Source organism: Eleginops maclovinus, chromosome 1 (assembly GCF_036324505.1).
Source record: "Eleginops maclovinus isolate JMC-PN-2008 ecotype Puerto Natales chromosome 1, JC_Emac_rtc_rv5, whole genome shotgun sequence".
Taxonomy (NCBI): domain Eukaryota; kingdom Metazoa; phylum Chordata; class Actinopteri; order Perciformes; family Eleginopidae; genus Eleginops; species Eleginops maclovinus.
This window is the reverse complement of record NC_086349.1, coordinates 9,287,818-9,304,570: the sequence shown is the minus strand read 5'-3', so window position 1 is coordinate 9,304,570 and position 16,753 is coordinate 9,287,818. Positions and strand designations below refer to the sequence as shown.

Genomic DNA, 16,753 nt, shown 5'->3' with positions numbered 1-16,753 from the left:
GCACAGTCCTGTATCTACTGCTTGATTTGAAGCATTTTGAGTGTGAATTTGAGATACAAGTACCTAAAACTGTTCTGCGCTGGAATGAAATAAGTACATTTCGTTATAGCAAGCATTCCTGTCTGATTGTGTGAAATAATTATAATGAAAACGCATGCACTGGACTCTGACAGTTTTCTTTTTTTATCCTCCGTGCATTCCGTATTCCACATTATTCAGTTTCCGTCTGTCTTTGTTTTTTAAAATACAGTAGCTCTGGATAAGAATAATACCTTTGTTACTACTTGAAGTGTTGAATTGAATAAAAGGGAATGAATTCAAACTACAAATGGCAGTAACTCCCCACTACTCACTATTATTATTCATGTTATTATTTCAATGGATGGCTCTTTCTCATAAGCCTTGAACAAGCTGCTGACTTAAGACGAAGTCACTACTGCACTTAATCTGGTTCAACAACCAAAACAAATGGCAACAGCATATATCGGATGGTTAATTTAGGTTAACATATAGAAAAACCCAAAACTAAGCCTGGTTATATCAGGAATGAGGGTTATAAATAGTTTTCTGCTTTCATCACTGACACAACATTTGCATTAATCTGCTGCAAGCCACTCTTATACGAGTTATCTCTATTTTCTTTTCTTTGGCATGTTCACTCAGGCCGGCTTATTAGGACAGACCAGCCCTCTTATATGTTAGCAACCAATTAAAAACATCAACAACCAATCAACAAAGAGCACCCTTTAAAGACAACAAGACTGAAAACACTCTTGTCACCACGTCGACAAAGTGGCTGCGGTGGTGTGGGAGTTTGGTTCGAGCTTCTGGAGACCACACAAATTGCGTATTGACACACCAAGCTGGTATTTAGGGCCATCGCCTAACTGCGAGGATATTTTCACAATGACATGGTCGTCTGGATGGAGTGGTTGTTGAGAATGCTGTGAAAATGCTTGGAAAACACTTTTTAGTTACAGTCCAAGATTTTTTGTTGCCTATTTGAGAGACCAATACAGACTACCGCTGCCTGCTGTTACGAGATAATTCCTCTCACGTAGGCGCAGAATGTTTGTGACTGGCTGTAGTCTTTGCGGTGTGTTAGAATAAACTTTTTGCCAAACGTAAGAATGTAATGCAAGGCAACCAAACCGTCGGCTCCGTTTCCACTAGTTTTTTTAATGTCTGTTTGTTGTGTTAGAGCCATTAGAGCATGACGGTTTTTTTTATGCTCTGGAAATGTTTTTTTAAACATTGTCTAAATGGCCCCCATTTTGTTTTTGTGATTAACTAGTATGAGATCGGGATTCTTCCTTTTGTCACATCGAAGACCAGCATTTTCTTGATTCGGTATCTTTGTGAACTGACTTATTGAAAGAAGCCAACTATTGACCGCCAGGCTATTGACTAAAATGAGCTTGTGTGTGTCATCCTTGTGTCTTCAGTAAATTAAAAGTGCTTTCAATTACATCTTTAGTACAGAGTACACTGTGTACATACAATATGAACTTTCCTGGTTGAATCAGAAGAGCAAACACACCTCGGCCCTTTTTATTGACACAATGAAGCGTATGTTCTGTTCCAAGGCCAGCCATTGTACTCTGTACTCTGGAGTACACAGGTAGGTCAGTATTCTGCCCTCTGCTCACAGTGCAAAATGTGGTCTTTGTCTTCACACTCCACTGAGAATTGTTTGCTGCATCACAACATGCAGCAACAGTTACATTTAATACCTTGCCAGCGGTAGGAATAAAGATAGATAGATAAACGGAAGGATACAAACATACCCTGTGGCCTCGTGGTAACTCTGTGTGTTAGAAATCGATCAAGAATCAATGTAACACTGCACATTAGGGTCAGAAAGTTTCTTGAAAATGTTGACCTGGAATTGGTCCTGGAAGGAAAGTATGAGACTTGCTGTATAGTCCTTAAGATCCCTTCTCTGGTGAGAGTTATCATTCTGAACCAAATTGGTATACCAATCAAATGTTTTATCAGTTGTGTGTCAAACAGACCTTTTTACAAAGATGTAGATTAACAAACAGTAAAGTGAGAGTCAGAAACTGAGATTAAGAATATGGTAGCCTCTGTTTTCTGTATTGAATTGAGAATCAAATCATGACATCAAGATTTACGACCAAATTGGGTGATTCTGAAGACCCTCCCCTTTTTTAATATTTTGAATAAGAAAAGGTAAGGAGTAAAGTATTGATGGCTGGAAAAAACACATTTGGTGACAGTTATAGTACCGATACATACGTATACCAGCATTTCAATCACCATTCAACATGATTGGTAACAAATGTCAGTAGACTTCTGGTCTCCAAGGTGCATCATAGCCCCCTTCAATTGCAACAGCTGTTAATTACTAAACTACGTGAGTTAAAGAGACAGCTAACGGTTGCAAATTAGTAAAACGTTTTAACCAAAAAACCCCATGTTTGTATCCATATAATAGTAACTTTCTCTTGTTAAATCACACTCCTCACACATCCGTTTTGGTGACCCGATGAACCAGAGAGATTCACATTTTCAGGATTTTTTCGTTTAAAGTTTGGTAAATATCAGCTAATGGAAACAATGATATACACACAAATAACAGAAAGGCATACCAATATATGTAGGAGGAGGCAAAGACTTATTTACAGCATGTTCATACAGCATTTTTATTTTAATGTATGCATTTATTCAGCCCTTCCTCATTTCTGTCATAAAAAAACAGAATCCATAGTTTTGTAGTGACCATGCCAGCTTGTACGACAGCCCTTTTGGACGTTAGGAGCTCATTGCAGGGTAGTGCCAGTGCATGTTGTGTGTAGGTGGATGTAGTTGCCAGAGTGTGAGCAGTGAGCGTCAGGATATACTGTAGGTGGCTGCCAAACACTATGTTTCTATGTTCCACTGCCTAGCCAGGCTCTTTGCCACTGGCTGAGTAACACACACACATGTCCCCTCTCTTGGGGATGGGCTAATTAATGGATGGAACTTGATAAAGGCACAAAAAACACGAAGAAGGAAAAATACGTAAGAAGCAAAGTAGAAGGGCTTTGTTTAGAAGATTGACTTGGTGGAAACAATGCAAGGTAAAGGGATACGTACAGTAAATTATCATACTTCTAATTATGGTGATTGTCATGTTTTTAATTGAACGTTACCAGATTACATAATTTAATGGAAAGATTAGATAGGAGAAAAAACTGGGCTGATTAAAAGATAAAAAGTGGTTTAGCTAAAAGCATGAAAATTCAATATTTTTCATGCCTCTGAAGCTGTGGAATTTGGGATAAACATGCTTTTCACTTTCAAGGAACATTTTAAAAATAGATTTAGATAGAACTTACACTAAAGACAGGACCAAAGGGGGAGGGTTGAATGGTGAAAACCCACATGCTAAAATATGAATTGGAGAGAAGTCAATCTGAATTTAAACAGAAAGGGAGCATTGAAACTGAGGAAGAAAGAACATTTGTGAAGTCAAAGCTTCTCTATTTTCCAGAGCTGGAGTCAGGGTCAAGAGGCAGGAAATGGGAAAAGGAGATAGAGGAAAGGAAGTTGCCTTGGGGCTTTTGAAAGTCAAAAAGAGAAGGAGGAAACAAGCACGAAGGGAGGCAATAAGCTCATTGGCCCTTCTAAGTTTCTCCTCTCGACCAACTGTGAGGAAAGAGGAAGTAATAGAGAGAAGCAAAAATGGAATAAGAAAGCTGGAGGGCTGCTCTCTGGGGCCCTCTTAGTGCGATGAGAGGACAAACAGATGGTACATTGTGTTCACATTAGCATATCTTAATGTGAAGCAACACCCCAATGCATCAATTTATTGTGTGTACGTCTGTGTGGGGCACAGAAAGGTAGTGACATGACAAATTTTCTCACTGATATCCCGAAAAGCCTCTCTGTGGCCAAGATAAAGCGATTTGCCGGTGCCTTCAAAAGGCTTTCCCCTGCATATCTGACGCGAAGGCAACCCACATAAGTGTTTGTTTTTCTCCACCTACGCCAAGCTTTATTGCTGTTTGGGTGAACTTCAAACTTCCAACAAATATAATGAAGTTAAACACTTTTCCCCTGTTGTGGCTCCTGTACCTGGAACGTTATGCGCTTTAGGCTCATATTGAGCCCCGGCAAACTCTTTACAGCATGTAAACTGTTCTTTTTTGTTTGTCATCTAAAATGTTTGAAGTAATTTAAAAACTATATATATATATGTAATTTGACAAACACATTTATTTTAAAACTTTAAAATATCTCACCTAGTGCATATGCTGGTTTTTATTTCCACAACAATCTGTCTGGAAATAATTGAAAAATAAAACATTCACAGGAGCACAAACTGACATTTTGAAATGAGTTGATGTGTCTAATCACAAGTCTAAAATCCATCAATTTACATGTATATAAAAAGTAAAGCATCACAACCTTAATTTCAAGAGGGTAGAATGAGGTTATGTTTTCCCGTTTACTTAATGTAATAATCTTTGCGTCCCAGTTGCGTGTTTCACCCTTGACATTGGTCTTTGGGACATAACGTGCTGAAGAATCAAAGTAGGGATGACTTAACACAGTACATAGATATGAAATAATACACGTTCTTTAAACATAGAAACCAATGCAAGTCCCTTTCTTCTTACCTAACTTGGCAGCACAACCTTCTATAAAAAAATCTCCCCGTTTGTTTTCATCTTAATTACTTTCTTCTTCTACGCTCAACCATCTCCCAAAACCACTGCTTCTGTTTTTGTGATGCTGAGCCATTTCCCCCCCGAATTCTTTGGTGTCACATCTCTTGCCAAGATGCTGCTCAACTGACTCTGAGGTACCACACCACTGCTGTACGGAAAGATTTGGGCTAGTTTTCTAATCTATGCACAGCATCTGACTGAAACCCGAGCTTGATGCATAATGAATAGCGAGAAATAAATGATGAAAAAGTTGCCGACACCTGGGCACCAACTGAGTCAAGAAAGTTATCCGCTCGATTTCCCTCCCTTCCTTTTTTCTTCCCCTTCAAACCCACCCTACTTTTTCTGTTTCATGGTGAGAAACACTTTTTTTAATAAAAGCTGCTGTTGCCACTGAAACCGTTTGAAGCTGTGCTGCAATCTCAGACATTTTGCCGAACCATTTTTGGGCTTTAGAAATAAGCAATTCTTTGTAGTAAGTTCTCTGTTAGAGAGAGTTAAAGGACTGGTATGAGTGATGGACAGGGAGAGAAAGAGAACACAGCAATATATACTACATCATCTTTCCCTCTCCGTTACCTTTCAGTGGCTTTCAAGATAAAGGCACTGGCCTGAAAATTGATGAAAGCTGTCTACAGAAAAAAATTGATGTTGCTTTGCTCTGAACTCAGCTTCCAATCTTTGTAATGTTTCACGTCAAAAAGATCCAATTGTTTTAAACAAATGTAACCTACAATGTGTTTTCTTATCAGACATCTACTAATCTGATTCCATCGTGAACCATTTGTAATTTGGCCATGTTTATTTTATCGGTTAAAAGATTGCAAATGTTAACTTCTGTGCTTGGTTCAAGCATAGCGTTGTTAAGCTACCATTGGGCAATAGCTTCACTTTTTATACTTCAGATAGTTAATTGGGTTTGGTATATCCATCATCTTATGTTGATCAAAGCTTGAAATTGTATTTTGTTCCCGAATATGAAGCCTATATACCTATATATTGAATTATATGTATTTATTTGCTCTGCATACCTAATGCCTTTACAGAAAATCTCAAATATCGCTTGTAATGTATTCGGGGTGGGGGAAATAATCAATACAGCATTTTATCGCGATATTGTATGGATACAAGGACACCAAGTATTGATATTTTATTATATAAACTATTCATATTGCAAATCAAAATTAAAGTTTTTGGTAACTATGGCTGTTTCAATCCACTAGATGGTGCTGAGCTTTTTCTTGTGCAATCATGGCCATGGGTAAAGTCAGTGGGATTGGCAGGGAGTTAGTCAAAAAAAAAATGGAGTCAGCAGAGAAAGAAATCAGAAATGCACCATATCGCAATATATCGTATCGCAATAGTTACCATATCGTAAAATCGCGATACTATCATATCGTGGCTTAAGTATTGCGATAGTATTGTATTGTGATAGTATCGTATCGTGGGGACCCTGGTGATTCCCACCCCTATAATGTACACCGTATCTCCAGCTTTATCCTTGTATTTGGGGTTTCTACTGAAACATAATATATTTGTGATACTGTGTCTGAAATATTCCCCACACCAATAAAACCCAGTCTACGCTGTAGTCTTGAGAAAAACAAAGCACACCTTTGCAAGGGTGGTTCTTAAGCCTGGAACGTTGTAATGAGCCAATTTGTGCATAAGAAGGGGAGCAGAATCTAGATGGCTGATCTCTCGTGGCAGTTTCGCCATTGGTGGGATTGTTGGCAAGCTGAAGGTAAGTGGACAGGCATTAAAAAAATGGTTCATGATATGTCTCCTTTAATGCTTTTATACAAGCCCTGTTTACCATGATAATTATGAAACAAAACACATACAAGCACTTGGATGTTCTCAGACATGACCAGCGTTTCACTTACCACAACGGCTCACCTTCAGATCGCTCACTGTCACCTTGCTGAGACAGCTTATGGGAGTAAATGGAACTTCCTGTATTGATTGTCACTGATGACTTTGAAGGTAAAATCATTAACCCTGTCACAGTGAGAGATTGTGATGCTGTTCAGGCTTGAAGGAAGCCAAACATACGCAGCGCATCAAACACCGTTTTGCTCACCTTCAAAATGGTCGGTGCTTTCAGGAATTGTGGGTCCTACCTTGTCATTGGATGGCCTGCTTGAAGGATGAACCATGTTTACCTCATTGCTCATACCTTGTTCCTCATCCACGCTGCGGTGCTCTTCCGGAGAAGCGCGTTTTTCCAAGTCGAATGGTTGTCATTTCAGTTTAGCCCTGGAAAACGATGCTCGCAGTGTAATGGAACATTGCACCTAGGTCACCAGCACCCAAATGGAATATTGAAAAATGATCTGCGTGTTGGATGTCATGTTGTCTGTGACTCATAGCTTTTTGGGGGAAATATAAGACGCACCAAGATGATTGATTCTTTGGGTGGTTTGGGAATGATGGTGGGGTGGAATGTCAAATCTGACTCATTTGTATTCAGAGTGGTCGTTTGCTTGTTTGTCAGGAAATGCATGTGAAATGATAAAAGCTGTTTTACATAAATGTATTTTAAAGATTTTGCTTATTTATAACCTATGCGGTTGAACTAACATCGGTTTGGCTTATTGAAAGCTAATGGCTTCTTTTTTTTTTGTTTGTATCTTCATGGTTGATTGCACTTATTGAAAGTCGCTTCGGGTAATGTTTAATGTAATGTCTTTTTCTTACAGACAGCAGTCTCCTGAAGACTATAGATGGAGCACATTTAGAATATGTGATAAAAAACCACCAGGCGTTGGTTTCCGTGATGCACCTCCTTCCAGAAAATGTCCTCATATCTGGAAATGAGAACATTCCAGGGCTTGCAACTTCTCCAACAGGTAAACCATTTTAATATTTAAAATGAAACCATTCTGTATCGGTTTGTTTTTCTCCTAGCATCTCACCTGGAGCAGTTCTTGTAAAGGCATTTAATGTACCACTGTGATGACAAAAGCTTTGAGTATCTGAACATTTTCGTTAAAGTGCTTGAACTTTACCGTTATAAAGCTGTATGAATCCTTTATTTTTAATCCGCCCCATCTGATTTCAGCTCACCTGAAGTTAACCTCACTCTCCAACTCTCTTTGCAGACTCTCTTCAACCATTAACATATTTCCATGTCCACCTTTACCATTTTCGCTTAATTTCTCTGCCTTGTTCTGCACACTTTTTCAGCTTTACAAGATAAACACAATTAACATTTGCTGTCGTTGTTGAGGGTAAGTAATGCAGATTTTGTCTATTGACAAAATGTTGTCTAGACTGTTGTTCAGTGTATTGTGTTTATTATTCACAAACTCGTCCTTTCGAACAAAAAAATAATATGTTGGAGAAAACCAACACATGTAGGTGTCCGTGTTTGCTCTGCAGCCTTATGTATCTCATTAAATAATTGAAAGACATGAAGCTTAGTTGATTCTTACACTACAGATACTAACAGATGCATATTTAGTCCTCATTTAGTGGGCCAATTATGCTAATTTTCAGGTTTCATATTTGTATGCTCTGCCTCTACTGTGAGAAAGTGCTTTATTTTGTGCTGCAGCACCTCATTTCACACTCTGTCTGAAACCAAAGCCCTGTCTGCTCTGATTGGTTAGCTGGCCAGATCTCAACCGCTTAGAGATGTCCCCTCCCTTAGCGTACAAAGTGTGTGAGCGCTATCCAAAAGAAGCACAAGCGTTACCTAGTGATGTCAGTATGTAACTGAAGTAAACAAAGGACTACAATCAAGTTATGTCAGGAAGGGGGGAAGAGTATGGTAGGGACACTCCCTCTGGCCTGGAATTTGGGATTTTAGCCTTTGCAGACCATTTAACTGCACAAAAACATATATAACACTAAATGCAGGAAAGGCGAAACCAAAAAGCATAATAGGTCCCCTTTTTAAAACAGTTGAAGCAAACAAAAAAGTCACCTAAACTCAAGCTAGATCAATCAAAATGTGTCTCATCCATCACCAACACCCTCAACACATATCAGGTGTAATCTCCCAAAACAAATTGCCTTTCTCCAACTTCCAACTGAACAAACAGGACAGTCATCATGGTACTTAATAGTGAAAACTTATTCCCATCAGGAGTTGAGATGTCTGCAGTGCTTAGAAAGTAAGTTTCTAAGGGGGAATGTAATGAAGTCTGACAGTGCGGAGCTATAATCATTGGGAGTCAGTGGGAGGTATGGTAGCCGGGTAATCCTCTTCATGTTCTGGGGCTGTGAGCAGCAGAGACCTAAGCTTCCTTTTAAGACCACAGCCACCAGTTTGATATTCACGCCGCATTCAGAACAGTCCAACTCTGTGCTCACGAGACAAGGGGCTGCAATAAAACGCTTGATGGCTACATTACTCTTGAAGAGATTACAATCACACTGGTTATTTCTCTTTGTTGTGTCTGAAAGGGGTAAGTGTGGACTTCACAGGCCACTCTGCTTTGCCCATTGCCTGAAATGCTTTCACAAATCGATTCTAATACAATTTACCCCAGATGGAAACAGTTTTTGTTGGATTGTTTGACAGCAGCTGCGGCATCTCTCTCTGTGGTGTAAATACTCTAGTGATTGACATTAGGCAGCATACCACAGATCAATGGAGCAGTCATTTAGATGGAGATGCTGTCTCTCAGAAACAATTATATACATTTCAAATCAAAGAGTGAGATCTGACCATGCACACAGTACATCTGCTACCAAAACAAGCTTATGGATTCCTCCATGACAGTGCTTAAAGTGGGCCGGTACTCACTGTTTTTAATTTTGCTATAAGGTACCTTTTCTTGCGCACCGCCACTTCTAACAAGCTGCAGGTGTTCTTTGAGCGCACCATCATCTGACATAATTTTTATGCACCAATTTAGCTACTTTAATACCAACTAAGTAATATTTAAACATGAAGATAGCATTTAAACTTTGCCTTGGACATATTGACAAAGTAGTAGTCTTTGTTTTAGCAACAAATCTCCTGAGTGGCACTTTATCAGTTGTTTTCTTCATCTACTCTCATTCACAGTTCAGCCTACTTGGAGCATCGACACAAGCATTTTACGCTTTTTTCATTCCTAATTTGGTTAACGCCCATGTCAAAAATGTTTATTGTTATTGATACAAACAAACAAACAAACTAACTGTAAAGCACATACTCAAGGGGTATCTACAGCTTGTGAAAAAAAATTAAGAGACCAGTTTCACTATGTATAGGTTTATCTTTGAGTCAAATGTTGTTGTTTTTTTATTCTATAAACTACTGACAACATTTCTCTATGTTGGAATTGATCACACGCTGGAACTGCTGCCATACATGTAGAGATTGAGATTTAAGACAAATTTGTAATTTTTTCCAGGGTTGTAACATATGAAATGGAGCACTTGAGGCTGAGGCAGACATCTCAACAAGTAAAGCTGCTGTGGAACAGCAAGCGTTTTTTATAAACTGGCACAAATACTGAAAGTAGTGATAAAGTAACATAGAGTTTGGCTTACTTCAATAGAACACACACACACACACACACACACACACACACACACACACACACACACACACACACACACACACACACACACACACACACACACACACACACACACACACACACACACACACACACACACACACAGTAAGTAGAATCAGCGTGGCTGTAACACTGCATTGAATCGAGGTTTCCACTTGACCTCTCTTTTTAATTTTGTAGAAATGCCTTGATACATTGTATGGGGATGATGGAGACTGTCTGGGAACTTTTGAAAATGGGTCACAAAGAGAGATACCAACAAGTGTTTCATAACCTGTTTTCTCACATTTATTACACTTCTCACTATATGTTTCCCTCCTTCAGAAACCCCGAGGGAAAATAACCTTTTTTTTCTGAGATGAAAACACAATCATCATGTAAACCTCACGGCATGTCGATATGTGATGCTATGTTTTGTGCTCTCACCAGGGGATGCTCTGCTGAGGCCTCAGCTGCTCAAGATGCTGCCCTTCACCCTGAACAGACTGACCATCTCCCTCCAGCCGTCCCTGGAGAAGTTTGAGGGCCAGCTGCTGCAGCTGATCAATGCTGACTGCCACAACACAGTAAGGCCAGGCTTTCACATCACACATTCAGCCTTGATAGTACTTGCATATGACACATTCAATTAAATTCATTGATTCACAAACTGTTAAAAGTTCAATCGCAAGACAAAACAGAGATCTGTGAAATGAGACTGATAAGCTATTTGAAGTTTGGCACAATAAGCTAAGAAAACACCTAACAGCAACAAAATACCGTACCAACTAAACTAATCTAACCTAACCCGTAATACTAACTAGCACCAAACCATTCTTTGTATCGGTCTAAAAACACACATTTAATTAGAAATACACTAAAAACCGTAGTGTTTTATTTTATTTGTCTTTTAGTTTATCGATTTTTTTATCTTCACTGTCAATTTGTATATTTTCTACTCTTGAATGTGGTTTCTTTTCTATTTTGAGATGTTTACATTTAAGAATAGTTTTTTTCTGCTCTTTAATTTCTACTTATGTGCAATGCTTTGTTTTTTATGTTGTTGCAACATAAAATCTTATCTTATTATATCTGATCCTAAAAACACTAGGGACAGAAACAATATAATGAGATGTGGCCAACCATTGGACATTTCAATTATGCACTTACACATTCTATTGTGAAAAGTCCCCTACTGATAAAGGGTGAAGGATAATATTGAAGTTACCTGGAAATATGCATATTCATCATCTTACATCCTTTAAGTGTGTTTGGTTTGCTTACAATGGAAAAACAAAATCAAGTACACAGTCCCGATAACATTTTATCCTTCAGGGGTAACAGTTCGCTTCACTCCTTAAATTAAAGATGGCCACGATGGCCTTGACATACCTCTGCCAAGATTATTCTCTCCAGCCTGATGCTTTCCTTTATCTCACTTTCCGTTTATTCAGCGTGCGAGCACAAGCCCTTTTACAGCTGCCACTGCAATTTAAGGGACATCACCTCCCAGACTAAATGGAGCTTATCTATTCTCTTCCCCTTTTTTCATCTACAGAGTCCCAGATGGTTAACTGTATTTGACAGGTGCAACTATGGACTAGCAATTATTTGTATAGTGGCTTTCCACGGGCCCTATCATTCACTCCTGCCTAAGTGAGATGTGTCTTAGTAGGGGAGGAGAATGGATATGACAATACTGTCAGTCCGTATCGCGTTTCTGCTGCTCTTTGATACTGATGGGCTACATCTGCTGACTCAAACACATGCGATCAAAGGAGTGTTTAGAGTTTATCAAGCACATCTCAAGTACCTTGTACTAATTGTACTAAGAGGGAAAAACCGCATAAACATTTTTTTTAGGGGACTGCAAATGGATTTGGGCTTGCATGCTTTAATGATGGTTGAGTAAAGACTGTTATGAAAAGCCCATGCCATAAAAGTGATTTTGTTTATTTTTCTGAATAGTTTGGAGTCGGTAAAATCAAAAGAAAAGGTTGAAAGAAAAAAAGATTAAATATGCATTTTCTAAAACACATTTCAAAAAAGATGTGTTTACTTAGATGGGAAAGAGATTACCTCTAAAGAGCCGTAAAAAGCTTTTCAACATTTGAAATTCGATAGAAAAAACCTAACATAGTTTGGACTACCTTTCAAGTTGTCGAAAGGTTTTTGGTCTGTCTGATTGACACTTTAAGTAGAGGTGCATTCTGACTGAATTAAAGGGACCTTGTGATTTACCTTGTGAGGTAACAAAAGCTATATTTGTATTCAACATTGTGTGCATCCTTGAGTTCTAACAAACGTCTCTAATGCATTTCCGGTCTAATAACGTATTTTAGACTCATTGCTTACCTCCGTGTTAACTAGCTTATCGTCGTCTTTGTTGGCGCAGTGATTTTGATGATCTGAAATACTGTGACACTTTTGGATTGGATGCGCCAACCACATGTGTTTGAAAGTCCATCCTCCTGATAGAAAAACTGCTTCTTAGCGCTATTAGAGGTCTAAAACTCCACAGGGAACATTTTCTTCTACTCCCTCTGGTATATTATTGAGCGTGCAATATTGGCCCCTGCCTAAGGCCACCCTCAGACCCTTATGGGAGGGAGCTGTTCTTTCAGGGCTCCAACTTTTCTTCTCTTCCATAACTGCCCTTGGGATGGAACCACTACTTTAGGGACTAGCCAGCCAATTTAAATTTAGTTAAATTTAAATGGAGGCTTTATGGCAAATTAGCCTTCCTTAACTTCCCGTGCTGAGTCCCAGGACAGAAAATAAGCAGCTATTTTCTCTCTATAAAGGGCTGTGTGCAGATTATGTTACCAAAAAAAGATGGAGGGATGGACAGGAACGAACACATTACCTAATTAATGGACCAACAAGAAAATCTGAATTTAAATGGCAGATAGCCATTTCACATTTTGAACTCCAAAAGGTACAGCGCCACCCTCAGGATAAGTCTTTAAGAGACTCTGAAGGCTGTAATTTGTATACCATTGATTGGCAAGTAATATACTTAAACACTTCGGCTTTGGGATGTGCAATCTCTCCAGTTTGTTTAGGGTCCGCTCCCAGTTTTTCTCCCAGTTGGATGTTCCTAGAATACCTCCACAGGGAGACTTTTCATATGAGCAATATATATCAATATAATCTTCTGGGTCTTTCAGTCCAAAAGAGCAGTAGTTAAACTCTAAGCTCCACTCAGATAACTTAGTTCCTTAGCCTGTTAGGCAAGAAACACTCGAGGCAGCGGCAAAGCGTGGCTCACCACGATATACATTTTTCTGCAGCTGGTAGGCCTTGTCATTGGTCTAAAGGCAGGAAGAAATCCGTTGTTATAGGTTAACTGTCCTTTTCGTCAATGGACTGTGGTTACTGATTGGCTGCGGGTATTCTTTTGCTGTTCAATTTTTAGTTTGCCTGAACTTTGCAACAGAATTGAAATGGCTATTGCTCATTTAGCGCTGTTTTGCAGAAGGGACAATTAGGATGCTGCTTGTGTCTGACTAAACGTTTTTTGGTAATTACTCAGATATCTTTACAATAGACAAAGATGTGGATGTGGATTGAATGCTAAATTGAAAGCCATATGTCAAGGTGAAATGTACACCCTTAGAATACAATTACTATAGTTGACTTCACCATTTATTCCATTTTGGGTTGACATTGACTTGGTAAATGAGTTGCGGCATTGCTAATTATATATATATATATATATATTAAATACACACAATGAAAAGTAGGCTACAACTTTTTCTTTGGTTTCCACTGCGAGGGTAGTGACCTGTTAGCATGAGAAATGATCTCATTGTGGGTTTCAACACTTTTTTTCCTCACTAGTACGATAGTGTCTGAAGGGTCTTCACATCCAGCCTTACTTGTGTAGATAAGTTAAATGTTCCAGACTTTTATAACTTGCATACAACGTCATTCTCACGTCTGCGAGAGGCGTTAATACATGCAGGAGTCAGTGGGCTTGATTGCAGCTTTTAATTAAAAAGCGATGTTTGCACGTGTGTGTGAGAGACACTTTCTCAGACGGAGAAAGAAAGTGCGTGTGACCTTTAAAAGTGTGGATTGTCATCAAGCTGTCTCTGAAGTGATGCTGACACCTCACCCGCCAACTCAGTTTCACCGTTGTGTGAGAGAATGTGTGTGTATGTGTTTGCGGAACTGTGACTCCTTGCCAGCGCGTGTCTGCTTAAAATGGTACAGCGGCAGCAACGGAGTGACAAAAATGAAGATGAATTGGGTGGCGAATGAATGTACGGTGCTGCATGGGACGAATCCTTTATGCTGGCTGCTAGCCTGACATACAGTCGTCACATAATCTCCCCATAAGTATTGCTATTTTTAGCTCCACAAACTATCGCAGAGTGTGGCTTCTTTTCACAGTCCATTTTCCCATATATTATACAGCAAGTGCCCTACTTGATGTGCTTTTAATGTGAACTACTACTTCAACAAACTTAATAGCATACTTTAATTAGCACCAGGCTTATTTGAACCTCTTCAAACACACTCTGAACCTCAGTTTGAAAATGTAACACTATTTACCTCCAGGGTTCCTTAAACATGTCTGCCTTCCCCAAATTTGCGTTAAGCCAGGGGCTACTTCACCTCAAATGACCCGTGGCAACTGTTCACTTAAAATCTTCAATAAATGAAATTACTCTTGCTGAAAGCCCCTGAGTTCTTGTCAGAAATGATGCAACATCTTGGCCTATGATCAAAAGACCTGGGAGAACAGAAGACAAAGAATAGGAGGAGAGAAGCAGGCAAAGACTGATTCCGTGCCGCAGGCAGAACAAAACGCCTCGGGCTGATTTAATGAACGGAGAAAGGCTGTGGCAACAAAGCTCCAGGAAGTTTTCATTTGTCCTAAAAGAAGAAAGCTCACTCAAAGTAGGACTGTTGACGTGATACTATAAAAAAGACAGAGGAGGTTGTACATTTCAGGAAATAGAAGGCGTCCCTCACATTCATCCCTCAGGAGTTTGGCTGAACCTCTGACTATGCCAGCTTAGTGCCTTATCCTCATCCTTATTGGGCCTGTACCCACTGTAACTGATGCAGGGCAATGGAATTTGGTTTAATGCACTTGGCTCACATCAATTATTCATGAAATGCAGGTCTTGGAAATGATTGACGACCCAATGATTAGACGGGATAGACTGCGACTGGTTATAGACCCTATAAGTCAGACAAGACAGAGAGTGCACAGTGGTTGAAAGAGGGGAGATGGATTCATAAACTTTAAAAGTCTTGGTGTCACTGCTTTTTTCTTAGTTGAAGTGATGTACCAGGAGTGACCTCCAATTTGTGTACCCATAAAGTTAAGCGGGTATTCCTATTATACCCCTTGTGCGACAAGAGATTTTAAAAAGTTTTGTGAAAGCACAGATCGCGGTCACATCATCAACAAAAGGCAGGTTATTCACATTCTAAATATAACCATCATTTTCTAAGGCTTGTCTCTTTTGATCATCAAACCATTGAAATGAGATTAACTTAATTGATTCTATGTACAGAAATCTGAGCGCCAAGATCAAACGTCAAATATTTTTTGGTTATGATGATCGAATGGATTATCAAGCACAACAACGTTCGACAATGATGATATCAGTCACCTTAAAGCTCTTTTTTAGGTTAATGTTGAAGAAAAGCAAATACCGTATTTGTTCCATATTTTGTGCGGAACTAATATTTTCAGTGATCATAATGCAATTTTACATTGTGTGAATCCCAGTAATTACAGAAGTAACTTGATTCTTATCATTCAGTGTTAATCAAATAGATGTCACAACTGTATTGGTAAATTACCTAATAGCTACAATAGTTAACAAGTAATGTTAATTGACTCCCCTGAAATGGATGCGCCATCAAAAGCTGCTGAGTAATATTAATAGATATTCTGACCAAATAAAATGTTTGCACTGTATCATTATTCATTATATTTCAATCGGCTGATGCTTTTATCCAAAGCGACTTACAACAACTAACATCAAGGAAAGTACATATTTATTCACTTCAAGCAAGTCATACCATTACAAGTGATGGTGAGGTAGTTACTGGACCTACATTGACTTTTTAAGTACTTTTTAAAATAATTCCCAAACCAAAGGTACAATAGAAACAGATGGGTGTTCAGTTTTTTGTCGGAAGATATGCAGAGTTTCTGCTGTCCTGATGTCATCAAGGTGGAGCTCATTCCACCATCTTGGAGCCAGGATAGCAAACAGGTGTGTTATTGAGGGGTACCTGGGTTCCAATCGCATTCATATTTTGTAGTCTAATCCCTCCTATCTGTTTTGATCCTCACAAAAAAAAGTTTTTCTACAGAAGCGTGTATTCTTAGGAAAATATCTGCTTCTGTCGAAACACCCTTTTTTTGGTTTCTTACTAACATGTTTTCTTTAGACCCTAAAGCTTTGTTTTCCAAAAACAATTAAAAACACATTAACTGGCCACGCTGTATCACTGGGTACCATGTCCCTTTATTGCCATAAATACACTCACACACACTTTATTTTGACTTTATACTATATATAAATTAATTGATAAATGTATATATAT

At 38.9% G+C, this 16,753-nt stretch overlaps 1 protein-coding gene across 1 annotated transcript in view; it reads left to right on the top strand.

Moving 5' to 3' along the window:
• The window catches only part of nphp4 (nephronophthisis 4), a 157,909-nt gene that overhangs the window by 29,270 nt on the left and 111,886 nt on the right, over positions 1–16,753 (top strand). The window contains 2 exon segments of the mRNA XM_063881257.1: positions 7,379–7,528; positions 10,625–10,761. Coding sequence (XP_063737327.1) covers positions 7,379–7,528; positions 10,625–10,761 — 287 coding nt within the window.